This window comes from Caretta caretta, chromosome 3 (genome assembly GCF_965140235.1).
Source record: "Caretta caretta isolate rCarCar2 chromosome 3, rCarCar1.hap1, whole genome shotgun sequence".
Classification (NCBI taxonomy): Eukaryota; Metazoa; Chordata; order Testudines; family Cheloniidae; genus Caretta; species Caretta caretta.
This window is the reverse complement of record NC_134208.1, coordinates 65,222,908-65,243,871: the sequence shown is the minus strand read 5'-3', so window position 1 is coordinate 65,243,871 and position 20,964 is coordinate 65,222,908. Positions and strand designations below refer to the sequence as shown.

The following is a 20,964-nucleotide window of genomic DNA, read 5'->3' as shown; positions in this document are numbered from 1 at the left end:
TGCGGTCCCACCAGTCTGTGCTTGTTTCCCGAGCCCAGAATCGGCGTTCCACAGTATGAACCTGCCCCATTAGCACCATGATGCATGCATTGGCAGGGCCCATGCTTTCAGAGAAATCTGTGTCCATGTCCTGATCACTCACGCGACCACATTGACGTCGCCTACTCGCCCGGTATCGCTCTGCCAGGTTCTGGCGCTGCATATACTGCTGGATAATGCGTGTGGTGTTTAATGTGCTCCTAATTGCCAAAGTGAGCTGAGCGGCCTCCATGCTTGCCTTGGTATGGCGTCCGCTCAGAAAAAAGTCGCGGAACGATTGTCTGCCGTTGCTCTGATGGAGGGAGGGGCTACTGACGACACGGCTTACAGGGCTGGCTTCAGGGAGCTAAAATCAACAAAGGGGGTGGCTTTACATCAAGGAGTATTTCACGCAGGACTTCACAGAGGGTTCCAATAAGAAATGGTGCACCTAAGTTATTGTTCTTATTGGAACAAGGAGGTTAGTCTGGCCTCTGATTGATACATGGCTAGATTTACCTCGCTGCACCTTCCCTGTGAGTGACTGCAGTGTGACCTAGAGGAATGAGTCCCCTAGACGGGGGAGAGGGGGGGAAGCAAATGAGTACAAAACAAATCTGGTCTATTTCTTGTTTTGATACACTCCATCTATCTTTTACACCTTTGGCTGGCAGCAGACGGTGCAGAAGGACTGCATGCCATCCACATCTCAGGGCTGCTCGGCAGAAGATGGTACAATATGACTGCTAGCCACCCTCATCTCTTGCCTGCCTGGCAGAAGAAGGTACAATACGACTGCTAGCAATCCATATCGCCTGCCTGCTCATCATAAGATGGTTCAATAGGACTGACTGCAGGACTAAAGAGAATGACTTGATCAAGTCACTCCAAATTTAGTCCCTACGCCCATGTCTGTCCAGGCGCTCCCGGCCGACGCGGCCAGGAGCACCTCGGACATGATGATGACGGCTACCAGTCGTACTGTACCGTCTGCTGCCACAAGGCAATGGGTTGCTGCTACTGTGTAGCAATGCACTACCGCGCCTGCCAGCACCCAGGCGACATACGGTGACGTTTACCTGAGCGGGCTCCATGCTTGCTATGGTATGGCGTCTGCACAGGTAACTCAGGAAAAAAGGTGCGAAACGATTGTCTGCCCTTGCTTTCACGGAGGGAGGGAGGGAACGGGGGCCTGACGATATGTACCCAGAACCACCCGCGGCAATGTTTTAGCCCCATCAGGCATTGGGATCTCAACCCAGAATTCCAATAGGCAGCGGAGACTGCGGGAACCGTGGGATAGCTACCTACAGTGCAACACTCCGGAAGTCGACTCTAGCCTCGGTACTGTGGAAGCACTCCGCCGAGTTAATGCACTTTATGCACTTAGAGCATCTTCTGTGAGGAGACACACACTCGAATATATAAAACCGATTTCTAAAAAACCGACTTCTATAAATTCGACCTGATTTCGTAGTGTAGACATACCCTAACTATTCATTTTTAGTTCTCCAATACTGAGGACTTGAAAACTCACAAATGAGTACATAACTTGTTTTCTACTCAATTAGGAATTGTGCGGGGAAATGTCTAATAGAGCAGATCCCATCTCTAACCATAAAAAAAAAGTTTCTGTAAATAATGTTTTCCCTTATATTCCGTCTGTATTCAGTAAAATGTCAACATATTAAACACAATGAGACTAAGACAGGGATCATTGTATGCCAACACACAAGCTACTTGAGAGAGATTCTCTTATAGAGGATTCTATTTATTCTGATTTTGGAGAAAGCCATTAATAAAGATTGACTTAATATCATCACTTGATTGCAAAACAATCTATACATGTAAGAGTATGTGGATATATATTTCTTTATTTTATATTAAAATTTTACCTGACTCATATGGAATGGAAAGCAGAAGAGTATAAGGTCTAATGTGCTCCTTTGTACTAAGACACTGGAATCCTGCACTGATGTGCTTACTGCTTCCACCTGAAACAACATTGCCATTAAAAACAGACTTGTAATTAAAATAACATAATTTATTATATTTCAAAGAATATGTACATACACCCCTCAAAACAGATATCTGTACAGTCCTCTTATTAAATATACTGAATATTTTAGAAATCAAAATAACCTGGTTCAAAATTAGATATAATGTAAACAATGTACACACATAAAAAATGAAATTATGAAAACATGGAAGAAAGATATAATTGGCACAATTTCTACTAACCACAGAAAGCATTTAAGCTTTGCTTAATATATGCATGGCTTGATTTAGTTTAATCAGCAAAGTAATTCACTACACATTTTTCAAGAAGCAACATGAAATTTGCTACTTTTATTGAAAAGTGTAATGAATGGCCAATTTAAAAACACTAAGCAATTTTTAAAATCTAAATTATGAAATTTCATCTAACATGCATACTATATCAGTCTAACTAGGGTGACCAGATGTCCCGTTTTTAAAGGGACAGTCCTGGTTTTGGGGACTTTTTCCTATATAGGCGCCTATTACCCCCACGCCCGTCCCTTTTTTTCCACAGTTGCTATCTGGTCACCCTAAGTCTAACTAGTGCTAAAAATAGACACAATGTATTTATTTATTTCTATAAAGATTATTTTCAAAGACTGAGAAGACATCAGAAAACCCCTGGAAGCTGTACAGTTATATAAATGAGCGTTACACTAACGAATGAACATATTACCATTAACTCAATGTCACTGCCAATTATATAGAGCTGATCTTCCATTGAAAGCTTTCTGTTTAGATGGGAGAGGACATATGTGATTCCAGGTAACCGAACCGCAGGACTGGTAAGAAGACTACCCCAAAGGGCACTGTAGAATGCTGATTGGTCGACTGCACCAGCAACCTTCTCCAACAGTGTGTTGGTTCTACAGCACAAGTGACAAAAGAGGTCAATGGAACAGAGAGGGTGCATTAGCTCAGACCTTTGGAAACTAAACATTTTCTGCTTTACAAAACATGAAATCAGGCTGTATGTACACAAGCAGCGATCAATGTAAAGTTCAATATTTAGCGAAATACAGCAGACAGAGATTTTTTGCTGCAGAAAGCAATGCACTATAATATATATTATCCTACGAGACCTCCAAGAATATCACAATCTATAGGGAATATCAGCATTACCCACTGGCAATAGAAAAATAAATTAACACTGAAAGAGAGATGTGTCTGGCACTGATTTTAATACAAAATTTAAAAAAGAAAATACAAAGCAAGATACATCCTTCACAATTTCTATGTGGACAAAAGTACTTATGAAGTACATTCCATGAACGACTCCTTTTTTACACAGGCGAAGATCAGCTTGACCCTATTTAAAAGCTGAACCTAAATTTTTATCATAGAGAAGCTTGTTTCTATAGTATGGACTTGAATCGCAGCACAAAATACTTGATCAGGGCAGACATTGAAGTATTACACCATCGGTATGTCTACACTGCACTTAAAAATACAGCTGGCCCGTGCTAGCTGACTTGGTCTTAAGGGGCTCAGGCTAAGGGCTGTTTAACTGCTGTACAGACACTGGGGCCTCAAGCTGGAGCCCAGGCTCTAGGACCTTGGGAGTGGGAGGTTCCTGGGGCTCAGGCTGCAGCCCAAGCCCAAACATCTATAGTACAATTAAACAGCCCCTTAGCCTGAGACCCACGAGCTAGGGTTGCCAATTTTGGTTGGATGTATACCTGGAAGTTTCATCACATGACATAATCTTTAATTAAAGATTAATCTTTAATTTCTGGAGACTCCAGGACAATCCTGGACACACAGGTGCTGGAACTAGGGCTGCTGGGGGTGCTACCGCACCCCTGTCTTGAAGTGGTTTCCATTATATGCAGGGTTTACAGTTTGGTTCAATGGCTCTCAGCATCCCTACTATAAAAATTGTTCCAGCATACATTTTCTAGTGTATTACTGTCAAGGTTCCTTCCCCACTCTGAACTCTAGGGTACAGATGTGGGGACCTGCATGAAAGACCCCCTAAACTTATTCTTACCATCTTAGGTTAAAAACTTCCTCAAGGTACAAACTTTGCCCTGTCCTTGAACCCTATGCAGCCACCACCAAGCGTGTTAAACAAAGAACAGGGAAAGAGCCCACTTGGAGACATCTTCCCCCCAAAATATCCCCCCAAGCCCTTCACCCCCTTTCCTGGGGAAGGCTTGATAAAAATCCTCACCAATTTGCATAGGTGAACACAGACCCAAACCCTTGGATCTTAAGAACAATGAAAAAGCAATCAGGTTCTTAAAAGAAGAATTTTAATTAAAGAAAAAGTAAAAGAATCACCTATGTAAAATCAGAATGGTAAATACCTTACATGGTAATCAGATTCAAAACACAGAGAATCTCTCTAGGCACAACCTTAAGTTACAAAATGACACAAAAACAGGAATATACATTCCATTCAGCACAGTTATTTTACCAGCCATTAAACAAAAGGAAATCTAACGCATTTCTAGCTAGATTACTTACCAACTTAAGGAATTATGAAGAGCATTCCTGATCTGTTCCCGGCAAAAGCATCACACAGACAGACAGACCCTTTGTTTCCTCCCCGCCCCCCAGCTTTGAAAGTATCTGGTCTCCTCACTGATCATTTTGGTTAGGTGCCAGTGAGGTTATCTTAGCTTCTTGAAAGGGTTTTGCCTCTGGCCAGGAGGGATTTTATAGTTCCGTATACAGAAAGGTGGTTCTCTTCCCTTTATATTTATGACAATTACATATCTCTAAAACTGTAAAATGAGTTCAATTTGGGACCGACCTGATTTGATTTACTTTTAATATATGCCATTAATTAGTAGTTTCTCTTTCTTCTTGCATAATATTCGGAACTTTTAAAAAAATATCATCTTAATGTTTATCTCTGATTACATCATTTTCTGGATAAAACCTGTTACTTAAATATCTAATTTTTTTAACATATCAGCAAAACTCAACACTTCATAAAATTAAAAACCAATATTTAAGTAGTACAAATATATTAGTATATCATATCCTCACCTCTCATAGTACTCTGATCCCTCCTCTAAACCAGGCAGAATCCCAGTTAGCAATCCTTGCAGACCAGGTTTTAATGTTTTTCCCAAAGGAAGGTAATAAATCTCATACAGGCTGAGTAATGCTGGTTTGACAGACATAGCAGCATTGGCAAGAAGAGGAAATAGCCCAGAACTGTAAATAATAAAATACAATAATACTGTTTCAGGAAGCTATTTATGTGACACCCCTAAACTAGGTCACACAAAACAGTTATAGCAGTGCTCAGCATTGTCACAAGAATATATTTTTATCTTAGTGTTTTGTACTGGCACAGAGCCACTATGGTGATGAGCACGTCCCAGGTTAATAGACTGGTACAGTGAGGCCCCTAGTTGACTTGATGCAGTCTTATCAAGAAAGGGAGATACAGAATAGCATGTGACTTGTAACAAGTATATAACAAGATGAAACTGAACTACTTTAGTAAGACTGGGGGGAAAAAATCTATCATTTTAACTGATCCACCTCTGGAAAATTAAATCTTAAATGCAGGATACTAGAAAAAGAATTATCAAATGAAAAAAACACAAGTAAAGCATCTTCAAGTTTATAAGGAAAACACAGAAGTGTAGACATGGCATAATGGGAACTAATGTTTTTAATTTGAAGAAATTAAAAAGTACAGAAAATTATTTCCCTATAATAAGAACTATGATCTTGTACTTTACAAAAATAAGATACAGGACAAACAAAATAAATATACAAATATCACACAAAATTATTTTTAAAACAAACACAGTATCCATTGATTGCAGATATTCAGCCCACAAATGAGTCCTCAGACTAGCAATAGCCCCATTACTCATGTATGAATGTTAAAAAGGGTTAAAGGAAAGTTTAATTTTATAAGCATAAGAACAAAAAGCATTGAATAAATGTAAATGAACAATAGATTACTCTCATTATGAGGGTTTTTTTCCCCATTTTGAGGGTGATAAACTAATACCCGTTCTCCATACCCCCATTCCAAAACAATAAAATCTAACTAAACAGAGCCAAACACAAGGCAGACTACTAATGCTATGGTTCATTCCCGGATTATGACTGTTCTCCAAATGATCAAAAACTGGGATTACATATAAAAAAATAATCTTTTCACTGGGTTGATCCCTTTAACAGCACAGAATGTTCTTTTATCTGATCTTTCTATAACTCAGTGTCTTTATGTGATTTTCTACATTTGCTATGTGCAATTGCTGCTTCTATAGCTATTTTAGGAAAACAGAAGTCAGTTTTAAATCTGATGAACAAAAGAGAGGTTTTCTAACTAACAAAAATACATCTTCACTGTCTCTGCCAAATCTCATAAATTACTACCAAACTGTAAAAAACAGAAGAATTCTGAACACAATTTTATTTTTCAGAATCATTGTGGGCCTAATTCAAAAACCCACTGATGTTATAGATCAGACCCTGAATGAATAAATAATCAGTATATGTTAGGAAAAATTATGCTTGGAGTCACACTGATGTAAGAGGCTCAGAGAACACCTAACAATCCCTAATGAAAAGAAAACTTTGTGGAAACTGTTATTCGTAGATGATAGAAATGAAAATATTTTAAAAATATGAAGTTGCCTGAAGAAATTTATTTTTTCTTTCCTCAAATATATACAAAGTGCCATGTCACTCTCAACAACCAAAGAGTATCTCGTTGTTTCTCAAATACCCTCTTGTCTTGGACTCCAGATAATACTTCTGTCTAAAAGCCACTGCTTGTCCTTCAAGGACTTGATCCTTAGATGGCTGAGGCCACCTTTAATGGAGACGCTTGGCACCTTGGAGCCTGTCTTCCTACACCGAGCATCAGCAGTGGTGTTTTTGGTTAGATTACAGGATACTGGGTTGATCATCAGCCTGTAACTTGTCATATTGCAAGATGCTGCAGCTAAAGGGCTTATTTTGCTCCAGCATATATTGTCCATCAGAATAGAATCTTTAAAAACATGTTTAAAAAATGAAACTGAAAAAGTCTTCTAAACTACATTAAATGAACTAAAAATCTGAAAGTTAATGACATTTTAACTATTTTTACCTGTACAGGAAAAGATCTTTAGCCAGACGCTTGGGTCCAATGATTTTGAAGATAATCTCATATGTTTCAAGTGCCTTCCGATGAACCCCACCTGGCAAGGCTGGATGAAGGCATTGCGCTAGACGCTTGCCTATGGTCAGCTTTTTAGGTACTACTTGGTACTTTGCATTGTTTTGTAAAACCTGTCAAGAAAAATTTAAATCAATTAAAAATATCCCACTTGGGCGTAATAATATATTTCCATGACCCAAACAAACAAAACTGTCCCACATTTCAATTTTAATAAACTGTTCTACTGTCTTCTACCCTGAGGCCTACTCTATGCCTGTCATAAGTGAAATTGAGTAAATCTGTGCAATTTCACTTACATCAGGGCCCACAGTTAAAGTCTGTCTATTCTATTTTATTCATGTTTTTGTGGCACATTTATCACCGTGGTATTTTGAGACAGAAATTAAAACTCTCCAGCTGCCTATACAGATTGCCAGAGGAAACTCACCAGAAAAAGGACTGTTTGTGACCCCTGTAAAAATTATTCCAGGCAAAAATCAACAGCTGCTGTTTAAGAAGCATAGATTGATGCAGTGTGCAAAACAAAAAACTGTAGAACTGAAATAAATGAATTCACGGTTACCTTTGATATTGGAATTTAGAATTGCATTTGAATTTTTGGGTGTTTCTGTTAATAATGCATCATTATTTAGTGTAAGAATGTACTGAGAATACCATAACCAACATTAAAAAATAAAGTTAAAGCTTTTTTTATACAAATTGACTACTCTGTAGTCCTCATCAACCGCACCAGTACTCCCAAATTTTCAATATTCCACAGGACATAATGAGCAAAATAAAAGTGCTTCAGACCAGTTAGTTTGAGGCTCCAGTCCTTTATGGAGTTCCACAGGGGCTGACTTCTGGGCACACATGGAACCCAACTGTGTTCAATGAGGCTCCATGGGAGCACACAAGGGGCTGCCCACATGGAGCTTCTTTCAGGATCCGGGCCTATGTTTGTGCAGTGCCACAGAAGTACACTGAGTTATTACATATTTTTATCTTGCTGACGAATTGACAAAGCAGTAACAATGTTCAGAGTCCAGTCCTGTATCCTGGCCTCATCCATAACTCTTACTGGTAGTTCTGGGCATGAGAAATATAGGGTTGGTCCAATAATGTAAATTAGAGTAAATTATTAATTCTGCTAAAAAGTTTAGAAGTGTTGGGATTAAATATAAAAAGCTACACCACGTTTAACAAAAGAGAAAGGGAATGAAGGATTTTCAGTGTACTTCTGTAAAAAATGTGGTGCTTTCTCTTTCTCATTGATCATAGTAATAGTTTCCACTGAAAACCATTAGAAATATGGATAAAAATTTCTTATCCAGTTTTCTGGTCCCAGATTACCCTCAGAGTAAGCAACAAAAATTACATCTTTTGCTGTAAGCTTTATATATATAAATCAGTTGAAAATTACAAAATATTTCATACCCCATACTAAATTATTTCAAGGGATTTAAATTATATGTATAGCCTACTGAAAATGAACTACTAATTGGACTGAACCTATCTTCCCATTATAAACCCAATTTCTAGCTGCACTATCCTACCCCTTGCCATGGAATTTCATATACCTGATCTTAGCCCATGGTAAAATTTGTGATTTTGTAGTTAAAATTTGGAGCAAATTGGAAAGACTTTTGGAAATATTATGATTCAGAAACTGAACTGGGTTTTTCCTAACATTTTTTGGTTCATGAGTGCACCAAAAATGCTTGTACTAGAGACTTCAAATTTGTTTCAATCTGTTGGTTTTGGCAAGGATTATGTCTTTAGCTGTTTTATTTGGGATGAATTGTTACACAATTGGTTTAACAAACACATACTTTGTAAATTCCTTTCAGACTTGATCAGTACAGCCAAGATGGAAGGGGACAAGTATGTGTGGAAGAATAACAGGCAGAGAACCAAATGGGACTACTGTGTGGAGCGAGGGACCATCTTGTCTGGTTGGAAGCATGAGAGAGGTCAGCATAAAGGCAAGCATATCTGGGGTATGGACAGAAAGATCCCTCCCTAGTGTACTATAGCTTCCTCTTTATAATTAGAGGAATTGTGGAGGTGGTGGGGGAACTACAGGGGTGATCTCAGGAAGGAAGAAAGAAGAAACAAACAGGAGTCCGGAAAAAAATAAGAAAAAGCGGTGTCCATCATCAAAGAGCTTGTTAGCGCCTCCGAAATTTCTGTTCATTGAGCAATTTAACTTATGTGGAGGTTAACCTGCTAAGCTATTTTTCCAACAGATTAATAATAGTTTAGGTTTTAGACTGTTAAACCCTTATCTTTTTATGTTATGTTATTCTCCCATACATCTGCTGCCTCTTCTGAAGTGTGCTACTGTCATACCTTGTTTAACTTTCCAAGTGCTGATATCAAATCTGCCCATTCACTGGAGTATTCAAAGTTCTTCAGTGCTTTGTCAACCGCTGCTACATAGTTTCTATACTTGGAGTCACTCAGTAGCTCCACCTCCTCCGTGTTCATCCTCCCACAGAGTCCCCACTAGATACCAGCATGCAATTCATGTAAAATCATTAGCTGTAAAAAAGTGAACATTTTTTTCAAGTTTCATAATATTAAAATAATTATAGATACAAAATTTCATGCAAAGAGCTTGTGATCATCATGGAGGCTAGATCCTGTCCCTGTAGAAAGCTTTACAGATATGTGAGAATAAAGTTAGGCTTACTAATTAGGATAATCTGTGTATTGTGTACAAAAATATTATTTTGCACAGATATTAAATGTGTTTCCTGAAAGGAGTTTGTGTTCACCCTAAAAAGAAAAGGAGTACTTGTGGCACCTTAGAGACTAACCAATTAGTCTCTAAGGTGCCACAAGTACTCCTTTTCTTTTTGCGAATACAGACTAACACGGCTGTTACTCTGAAACCTGTGTTCACCCTGTCATCTTGAATAATCCAGTCATGTTAATTATTCAAAGATTTTCATACAAAAAAAAATTCCTCAGGTTTATAATTCTAAATGAAGCAACAGGTTTGAAAGCTTCATACGCATGACAGCCAGCAGTTCAGAATATGCTCTACACCGTAATTGCAAACCAATGAATGCACAGCCATACATTATGTAATAAAATTATATTTCTGCATTTTGTTTTTTCTTTCTGAGCCATCATTGGAACAATTTGCCACCACGCTTTCCATGAAGTAATCAATCTTTCTGAATCACCTCCTGTGCAAAGAAAAAAAATGAAGGACATATGTATGCAACACAGTTGCACAGTTCTCAGAACTGCCCTTGGCCATTAACATTTACTTATGTCACATTTGGTGTTCCAATTTAGTGACATATTTTGTCACGATCTGCATCCATATATTATACTTTTAAAAGGGATTACTGTATACTGTTTTGTATAAAGTAAGTCTATGCACACAGGTACAAGTTTAATAGCATTTTGTAATCAGAGTTTTTAGCAGCATGTTGCAATGGTCTACACTGAACTCAGTGGGATTCCCTGGTTACAACAATGTTCTGACACACCATCACAGGACTTATATTGTGTATCCATATTTTAGTTTTACTTAATCTTCTTTTCCCTCCACTGCTCCTTTGGTATTGTCCACAAAACCCTCTGGGAATTACAACTTATACTTGTGTAATTTTACTCTAACATACCTGGCAATTGCAGCTTTTGTCGCAGTCTTTTCTGTTTGATAGCTCTCAAAACACACACAAAGACTTAAGGTTTCTAAATTCCTGCAAAAGGCATAAATGTCACTACATAATAGATTTCACATCCAACAAATGCAGTTTTCTGTCTTGGGTAAGAGCAAAGAATGGGAAGGACAATGAGTTGGTTGCCATAACTCCATGTTCAATTTCAGGATGAAGTCCAGCAGACAGCAAAAAAAACCTTCCTCACGTGTAAAACTGAAGATGGGAGTAATAATAAGAGAACTCCATTCATTATCTGGCCTAGCAGATGTGATTACAACTAAAAAAGCTACTTTGAAAGACAGCTCCTATTAAGCTTCCATTGTGAAGTAACAGAGAGAGTTACCGGGGAGCGTATTACAGCAAAGTAAAGGCCTCTGAAATAACTGAAAGCAGAAAAGCCAATGTAGAGGTGGAAAGCAATATCCCAAGACCTAAGACGAAGAATACAGCAAAGGTGCAAATCCTTGGAAACTGTTATGAGGAAGTCAAAAACATTCTGAAGGAATCAGAAAATTAATTATACTATCTAATAAATGTCTTCATATTGTCCAAGATGTGAAACACAAAATGTGGAGAATTTTATGCCATTCACCAGACACTTAGCAATCTCAGCAAGAAACCCCATTCTATGGAACCCTATTCCATAAACTTCAATACAGTTACCTGAGGTGACTGGGTAACTGAAGAGAACAAAGCTGTAGGGAAGACAATCTCGTATTTTGGGATACATATAGAGAGATTAATCATCATGCTCATCAAGCCAGAAAAACATGAGTGGTGAGTCCACCCAAGAGCAAGCAATATCACCACCACTGTCTCGGCCAATTTTTCTCAGCTCTTTCAGTAACTGGGGGAAAGGGAGAAAGTTGCACCTTCAAGCTTCCATTATAATACTCAGTGAAGACACAGCTAAACAGGATGTTGGGTTTCAACAGCTGAACCAAGTGAACTTAGCAGATATAGTCAAGGTGAGCCAGACAATTTTGCCAAGGCGTTTGATGTCACCAGATTCCAGCTGAGCTAGTCTTCCCAGGATTTCTTCTTTCACTGCAGTTAGGAGATAGCATACCACTCAAATACCCAGGAGAAAGGCAAGATTGGCAACAATGAGAAATCATTCAGGCGTTGCCCCATTCCCTCAAGAACCCTGGTGAAAGGTGGAGGACTCCAGTATTGACCTCTGATATCAGGGCAATGGGACCATAAAAATAAACAAATAAATACCTAGCTGGATAACTCTCTGCTCTGTCTTCAACACACTCTCTCCACCTGTCTTTTCTTCCCCAGGATCATGGGAATACTTGGTTATCTATTTCCTTGTCCTCCTTTTGTGAGCTTCACCCCCCACCCCGCCCCCCATGTTTGTTTTTTCTTTCTTATCCCTAGAAAATAAAACAGGAATGAGAACTAAAGGAAGAAGGAAAGAAAGAAAACAGAAATGTGCTTCTAGATACAAGGAGGCTAACGAACTGGAAGGAAAAGACATGGGACAGATGGAGCCTATATATAAAGGCTGGATTCACAAATCTTTTGCATCTTTTGCTGCCTGGTGGATGAAACAATAATGATGATTGTCCTTTATTTTCTCTGTGGCAGGACAGAAGAGGAAAGCATGCTACAAATGTTTAATGAAGCAAATAGGCTCAATGAGAGTGCCAATTTATGCGTTCTGGGATTCCCCACTGAAGTTAAGGGCTTGAATTCTATTACTTTTATGAAATTTTGTTTCACAATCTTTGCTTTGAAATAAATGCGAAAAAAAGATCCATTTTACACAGAGAATAAAGTCCTAGGGATATAATGACTGTCAATGTTTGATCTCCAAGAATGAAATAAAATATTAACAACAGTAAAAGAGAAGAAAGAATAAACATACAAAAGCAGCAGGCTTCCTATTTTTTCAGACTTTAGCACTAGCACAGAGGAATGGAGGAAAGAACTGACATAGTGAATAAATGTTTCTTAGGTTAAAAATATTTCAGCATCTCTTCTTTATCCAGCTACATCTTATGTACAACATAGCCACTTATATTTTGGTGGGGAGAAAGACGTGGCTTCCCTTCCAGGCTCCCGCCCCCTAACCCACAAATGTTTGTGTTAAAGTGTGAGAGCAAAGAATATGGACTCTTATTTAGAAACAGAAGATCAGGACTATTATATGTTACTTAAAGAACAATGTGTCTGTTTTCCTGGAGACCTTAATTCTGATTTAAATATCAGCAGTTCAGTATGTCTTCCCGGCTCTTTCCCCTGTACAGATATGACAATTAGTAGCCTGTAATCAAATAATCTACATATTTAGAAATTGGTCAAGTGCCCACTACTTGACACTAATGCAATTATAGAATTATTTAATTGCTAATATGTGCATTATGTTTCTTCATAATTATGCAAATAATTATGACACATAGATTATATTTTACTTTATCCTATTCAGTAATAGTGCCACTTTCCCTTACCCTCTCTCATTTAGCCTGAGACTCACTTCCCTGCTCTACCTTGTCAATATGGAGAAAACTTTCACTAACCACTGTATGTGCTATACATGTTCTGTGGATAAAGAAACTACAGTGCTGTAAATCCAGTCCCTTTTACTAGCACTACATTCAATCACAATTATTTTAAAATAAAAAATGTGGGGAAAAATCAATTTAAGTTTCCTTAAGGTTGTATATTTATCCTCTATTAGGATATTTTATTCCAAATTACTACTCTACTAGATAAAGATTATTTCTTCAACCCATTATACATTTGATTAATTGAATTAATGTTGAGTTTTATTTATTTCTTCTGAAAAATTAACAGAATAAAAAATATCTTCAGCTACTAATGACCTACTAAGTGTTGTTGTTATTAAAACATTTACCCAATGTGATTTCTGTACAACTGATTTTGTACAGCATTATCATTATTATTTGAAGTGTCAATACAGCAAAATGTAGTGTAACAATGTCTTCTGCATCTAGAATGGATTAGATTTCAGTATACCTTTACCAGTATTCCTCCACGCATCTACCCTGAGCATAAATACAAATTCAAGAGAAGGCCTGGTTTAACTATAATGTGATCTGAAAGAACTGTCCCAGCTCTGGGACATTTGATCTGGCAGGTTACAAAATAACTGCAAGTTATTACAGTCACAGAAACCAACCATCCCCAGGGAAAGTTTTGCCTTTTTTCATTTCATAGTCTCTTCAAAAACAGACCCCAGCTTCCCCGTACCATTTATTTTTAAAATACCCTAATTTATAGTAAAAGTAACCACACTCTTGCCATTAACTTGCATACAGTAGTCATGATTAAAGTTTATTATCTTTTTTGAAAGAAACTTCTATAATTTCAAATAAATCTTTCGACGTGCAATAGGAGAAAAAATAACATTAAAATAATGTTACAGTCTCACTTTAATTTGTGACAAATAAGGAATGTATTTGTTCTTCCATTTCTATTTTTGTCAGCATGAAGGTCTTGTAACACAATGTCGTTTTTAACCTTTTTATTTTTCATTTCTATCATGTACTCTAACAAGTATTTTTTCTTTGCACTGATTTACAGCTAAAGATGCAACAAAATTTTTGTCAAGCTGTATAGTTCTAATAATTCAGTACAACATTATTAAAGCTCAGTAATAGTATCATCTACTAAAATGAAACAATGGAGCAAATATGTCTCCCGCAGAACTTCCTACCTTTTCTCATATTCCCTACTTTAAAAAATTAGCCTCCTGTAAGTGGTTAATGAAGCCAAAATGTGTGGAGACAGTTAATCTCTTTGAATGTGATACACTATGTCTTTTAGTTCTTGCCATTGCAGGTAATAAAAGCATAAAACTATGTTTGTGTTTAATTCACATTATTAATACAGAAACATTATTCCTTCCTTCCCCCCCACCCCCCATGCCATGTTTTGTTTATGGCTTCTAACTTAGAAAGTTGAACTAAATATATAATTAAATTTGATGGCCCAAACAAAAATAACTTAAGGAAAACATATGGTTTCCTCTGTTGCACCTTCACAAACATACAACACTGAATAAATCATTTATTTGCTTGTCTCTTACACTCTTCACTCAGTAGCAGAGCCAGCTATCTCTGTGAAGGTTTTTCTAATTACTTTACTGTTACGATCATTCAGACTGAGAGCAATCTGTCTCTTGCTGTAGGTGTAGCGTCCAGACAGGAGGGGGAACATATGTAGTCTTTTCAGAATAAAGTTTCACCCAGTCTCCCACACATTCTAGATAAATCTATTCAATTACTTGTTAAACGAACCCACTTCCATTTCATGGCTGGTAAACTGTCAACAGAAAGAACCCCAGGCCTATTATCATTGGGGATTATTAATGCCTCTTAAGGAACGAAAGATGCCAAATAGACCTACAAACCACAGTTTGAGGGTATGTTCAAGTCATCACTGCTTGACGCTACAATCTTGATCCTGTCACCAACATCCTATTCTTGAGGAAAGTTATGAACAAAAGAGTGACTGGCCAATTCTGGATACCTATAGATTTTTGTCAGTCTGACAAGGAAACCACAGTTATTTTTGGTTGTAGATCTCCTTTTAATATGTTATTTGTCCATGTTATTTATTTAGTGATCATCCCTTAACACCACTGACTGTTGAGGTGGTGTTCACTTTCCTGTGACACCTGGTAAGGGCAGATATGGTTGTTTTAGAAAAACAATGCTGTTTTTCAGAACCACTATTTATCCTCAGACACAGGGCCTCATAGTGTCCCACTGTGATCCAAGAACCCCTTAATGCCACCTGGCAAGGGGGTTACAGGAATATCTTGATTCTGGTACGTACATCATCAAAGCCAGGATTACACTACTCATTAATATCATTGTGAAATGTACGCATAAACACTATGTAAGGAATTATGTTTATATACTAAATAAATGATATTGAAGTCTATATCAAGGCAGGGTACAAAACAGGTTTTTCTCCAAACAGGATGTCAGAAATGTACATCTCTCTGTCAAAATGTAAATTAAGCATTGTAAGATCAAACAATGATATCCATTTACATACAAAGTCAGAAATTAGTAAGAGATGTGAAGTCAACAAGGAAGCAGCACACAGGAAAAACAAACCACCAGTGGTTATCCTGCCTGTGTACAAACACAATAAGATTTGGGGGTATATCTGTGAGGCAAACAAGACACCCCTGCAACCTATACCTAGGAAGTAAACAGGCAGTGTGTTTATATTTATGAAAATGGGATCTAAGCCAGGTTTGTCTGAAAAGCTGAAGACGACTTTAGGTTAGATAAAACTACTTTAGTCAGGAGGTTAAGTTTAGTCTCTAGAAAGCATTTTGCAATTTTGTTTTATATCTAACCATTTGTTTCTAATACCCTTACTCACTATCACTTTAATCCTGAATTTTTGGTAATAAACATATCCTTGTTTTCACTATAAATATACCTAAGAGCTTTGATATGAAGCAAGGTGCTGATCCTGGGTTGAATAGTACAAACTGGTGTGCATATTGTTATTTTGGGGACAGAGGACTGGGTATTACTGTCAGTGTTCAGTGGATAAAAGTGGACATGACAGGGGAATGTTTCACCAGGGATGCCCCTATTATTAACCTGCAAGGCAAAGTAAGTGGTGACAGAGTCCAAAGGAGAGTGCTTGGATGGCTAACAAGCTGGTGGTATCAGGGAGCTGACACCCAGGTAAGCACAAGTAAGATTCCCTCACACTGGAGAGAAGGGGTAACAAGGTGACTCACAGTCCTGGGTGCCCTGAGAATCATCACATCTTATCACCTCTTCTGTTCAATAAGCTTCCCTAGGAGTATACTATCTCTTTAAGGGACAAGCTGGATCCTATAGCCAGGACAGTCTAGTATGTAATCAATGAGGCCTGTCCAACCTCAGGATGAGCTATTTAAACAGGAATCTGAACAAGGGAGAGGGTTCTTTCTCCCAGCATCTAGGAGATTAGTCTAACCAGATTCAGACACTTTGATGACTAAGTTTGAAAGCTTTGAACCAGGGTCCTGAGGTGAGAACATTACATGCTGTTTGTTGTAATTGCTCCTGTCCTGAAACCTTATTAAAGAAGACATGCTATTGTATTGTTATGTACTGGGTTCTCCCTTCCCAGCTCTGCTAAAATGATTCTCATGATGCCTAACTGAGGAAAATAAGGTGGGGCTCCCCTGCAGTGCCACACCTGGCCACAAGAGGGCATGCAGAAATTTCCCACGCCTTTATAGGGAAATACTGAGGTGATTCTGGCCACAGCCAAAAATATTAATAAATTGATAGTCAGCTCTATGACTCTTCAAGAAAGCCTAGAGTTAATAGTCTCCTCTTTCTGAGTGTGCTATCCAATATACGTAGCTTTCATCTAGGCATGTATCTTAAATTTAATCCTTATGTGATGCTAACTAGTAGAAGGAACTGGAGGAGCTAGCCAGAGTTGTGCATTCTCCTTTTATTGAGGGTTTATGACAACTGTTTGTGAAAGTGTTTTGCAATACCAGTGTTATTAAACTTCTGAATGTGTCTAGATTCTTAGGTATCAGTGGCAACTAAAGTATTTCTTTGTCTTTGGCTGACCAAGAGATTGGGTTGCTCCCTTTCCTTTCTGATACAGTCCTCACAATAGGCTACATGTTGTATTACTGCAATGTGTTTTACTTAGAACTACCCCTGAAGACCATTCTGAAGTTTAGCAAGGTCAGAATCCCACATTTTAAGTAAGAGAGATACAGTGGACAAGGTAATACCTTTTATTGGACTAACTTGAGAGACAAACTTTCAAGAGCTATCACGCTAGATCTGACCTACCAGTCCCCATCCTCAAAAGAAACCTGCACAATACTTTTAAATTCATAACCTCGCTAGACACTAAAAATCACGGTTTTAATAAAGATACTCTATTTATGGCCTATTACAACAATCTGTAACTTATTAACCCCATAGGCAATGCGTGGGGGGCATGTAGAGTCACCCCAGATATCTGCTTGGCCTGCTGAGGGAGATCATAAGAATGGCCATACTGGGTCAAACCAAAGGTTCATCTATCCCAGTATCCTGTCTTCCAACAGTGGCCAATGCCAGGTGCTTCAGAGGGAATGAATAGAGCAGGAAATCATCAACAGCCATTTTATAAGGTCCAGAGTCCAGGTATGAACAGATAAGAGTTCACTGAGGCTAATGAATACCTACTTAAACAATACCTAATTGAGCAGTCTAAGGCAGCTCACATGATGATAAATATTTCAAACACTTTCAGCACTAACTTCCCTACTTCTAGCTTCACAGCACATTTTTATGATTAAAATAAAGCAAATACTCATCAGAGATGTAATAATTATTTTTACATTTAAAAAAAAACCAAAGCACATTTCCCACTGCCTTGAGCAAAATAAGTGCCCACAGACTTCTGACTACAAGTGGGAAATCCAGAAGTCTCCAGAAGTCATCTTCTTAAAGAGAAGAAAAAGATTTGTGACACTTGGGTGATATTTAGCCTCCCCATCCCCTTTTTAAAAAAACAGTTTTGCATAGCATTAAAACTGTATTAAACAGTATTACACACTTTATTAAATAAAATAATAAAATGAAAACATTAGTCTTCCAATTGAAAACTTGATTCCAGTTCCCCATCTCTAAAATGAGGATAACAATACTTCCTTTCTCCCACCCTCTGTCTTTTCTACTTAGGCCTGGTCTACACTACGAGTTTATGTCAGATTTAGCAGCATTAAATCCGAATTAACCCTGCACCCATCCACACAACGAAGCCATTTTTTCAACATAAAGGGCTCTTAAAACCGATTTCTGTACTCCTCCCGAACGAGGGGATTAGTGCTGAAATCGACATCGCTGTTTCGAATTAGGGTTAGTGTGGAAGCAATTCAAAGGTATTGGACAGCACTCTGTCTGGACAGCACTCTGAACTCGGATGCACTGACCAACTGTACAGGAAAAGCACCGAGAACTTTTGAATCTCATTTCCTGTTTGGCCAGATGAGCGCATCAGCACAGGTGACCGTGCAGTCCCAGAATCGAAAAAGAGCTCCAGCATGGACCGAACGGGAGGTACTGGATCTGATCGCTGTATGGGGAGAGGAATCCGTGCTATCAGAACTACGTTCGAAATGACGAAATGCCAAAATATTTCAAAAAATCTCAGAGGCCATGAGGGACAGAGGCTACATCAGGAATGTAACACAGTGCCGCGTGAAACTTAAGGAGCTCAGTCAAACGTACCAGAAAACCAAAGAATCAAACGGACGCTCCAGGACAGAGCTCCAGACATGCCGCTTCTATGCTGAGCTGCACGCAATTCCAGGGGGGGCCGCCACCACTACCCCACCCCTGTCCATGGACTCCGAGGATGGGATACTCTCCGCTATGGCTGAGGATTTTGCAGACGGGGAAAATGAGGAGGAGGACGAGCTTGGGGAGAGCACACAGCACACCATTTTCCCCGACAGCCAGGATCCTTTTATCACCCTGACTGAAATACCCTCCCAACCCAATGAAGCCAGAGAAGGGACCTCTGGTGAGTGTACCTTTTAAAATATAATACATGTTATAAAAACAAGCGTTTTTTAATGATTAAGTAGCCCTGAGGACTTGGGATGCATTCGTAGCCAGTACTGCTACTTGAAAAGTATGTTTACGTGTCTGGGGATGGAGCAGAAATCTTCCAGGGACATCTCCATTAAGCTCTCCTGGAGGTACTCTAAAAGTCTTTGCAGAAGGTTTCTGGGGAGAGCAGCCTTATTCCGTCCTCCATGGTAGGACACTTTACCATGCCATGCTAGTAGCAAGTAATCTGGTATCATTACATGACAAAGCCTGGCAGCGTATGGTCCCGGTGTTTGCTGGCATTCAAGCAACATCCATTCTTTATCTCTCTGTGTTATCCTCAGGAGAGTGATATCGTTCATGGTAACCTGGTTGAAATAGGGGAATTTGATTAAGCAGACATTGAGAGGTGGCCGTTCCTACTGGGCTGTTTGCCTGTGGCTGAAAAGAAATCCTCCCTGCAGTTAGCCACACGGTGGGAGGGGGAGGAGGGCATTGGCGCTGAGTTCGCATTTGGCTAGCAAGGATCACTGGTGGGGGCAGGGGTAAAGCAATCATCCCAGAGAACTGGGTGGGTGGGGGGTTAGTTTGGTTTCTGCTGCTGCACATTAACAGGAAAACTACAGCAGTAAATGGCCAACTCAATGGGGTTTGCTTGATATGGGAAAGGAGAGGGCTGCTGTTATGAAGGTTGCAGAAGCCGAAAGACTATGGCTTGCCATGGCCGCCTGCAAGCTGAATTCTGTTGCCCGGCACTGTGTGTGTGATCTCGAACACCAAAGCCGCAGGCACTCAATATAAGATGCAAAATGTGACCTTGTACCAAAATCTCATGTGCTATGTAATGTGAATAGTGTTGTTCACCGTAAAAGAGTATAGCCATTGTTCTGTAAAATGTATCTTTTTAAATACTTCACTCCCTTTTTTTCCTCCAGCAGCTGCAAATGTTTCAAGCCTCCCTCCTCTGTCCCAAAGGCTATCTCAGATAAGGATGTGAAAAAAAGGCACATGCAATGAAATGTTCTCTGAGCTCATGCAGTCGCCCGGCACTGACAGAGCTGTGTGGAGGTACACAATAGCAGAGTACAGGACAGTGGCCGATGAACATGAGGAGAGGTGGCAGTAGGAAGATCAGAGGAGGCATGATGAAACACTGGGGCTACTTCGGGATCAAACGGACATACTTCGGCGTCTAGTGGAGGTTCATGAATGGCAGCAGGATCACAGACTGCCGCTGCAGCCCCTGCTTAACCGCCCTCTCTCCTCCCCAAGTTCCATAGCGTCCCCCCCCCCCCGACGCCCAAGAACGCCGGGTGGGAGGCTACGGGCACCCAACCACTCCACCCCAGTGGACAGCTTAAGCAACATAAATGGCATTCAAGAAGTTTTAAGGTGGCCTTTTCCTTCCCTCCTACCCTCCTCCCACAACTCACAAGGTAGCCCGGGTGGGGTATCCCCCTATTTTTATAATCAATTAATAAAGAATACATGTTTTTTAAATGATCGTGACTTTATTTCCTTTGCAAGCAAGCTGTGATCG

At 39.2% G+C, this 20,964-nt stretch overlaps 1 protein-coding gene across 9 annotated transcripts in view; it reads right to left on the bottom strand.

Annotated features, from left to right (window-relative positions):
* DOP1A (DOP1 leucine zipper like protein A) overlaps positions 1–20,964 on the bottom strand; it is a 93,082-nt gene that overhangs the window by 68,283 nt on the left and 3,835 nt on the right. For 7 of the 9 annotated variants that reach the window (XM_048845129.2, XM_075126550.1, XM_075126551.1 and 4 more), the window contains exons 2-6: positions 9,533–9,724; positions 7,130–7,311; positions 5,056–5,226; positions 2,735–2,924; positions 1,914–2,012 (exon numbers count right to left, since the gene is read on the bottom strand). In XM_048845129.2, coding sequence (XP_048701086.2) covers positions 1,914–2,012; positions 2,735–2,924; positions 5,056–5,226; positions 7,130–7,311; positions 9,533–9,670 — 780 coding nt within the window. In that variant the 5' untranslated portion in view covers positions 9,671–9,724. Of the gene's footprint in view, positions 1–1,913; positions 2,013–2,734; positions 2,925–4,527; positions 4,626–5,055; positions 5,227–7,129; positions 7,312–9,532; positions 9,725–10,821; positions 10,903–20,964 lie in introns of those variants that run through there. The other 2 variants (XM_048845128.2, XM_075126552.1) reach the window with 2 other exon arrangements.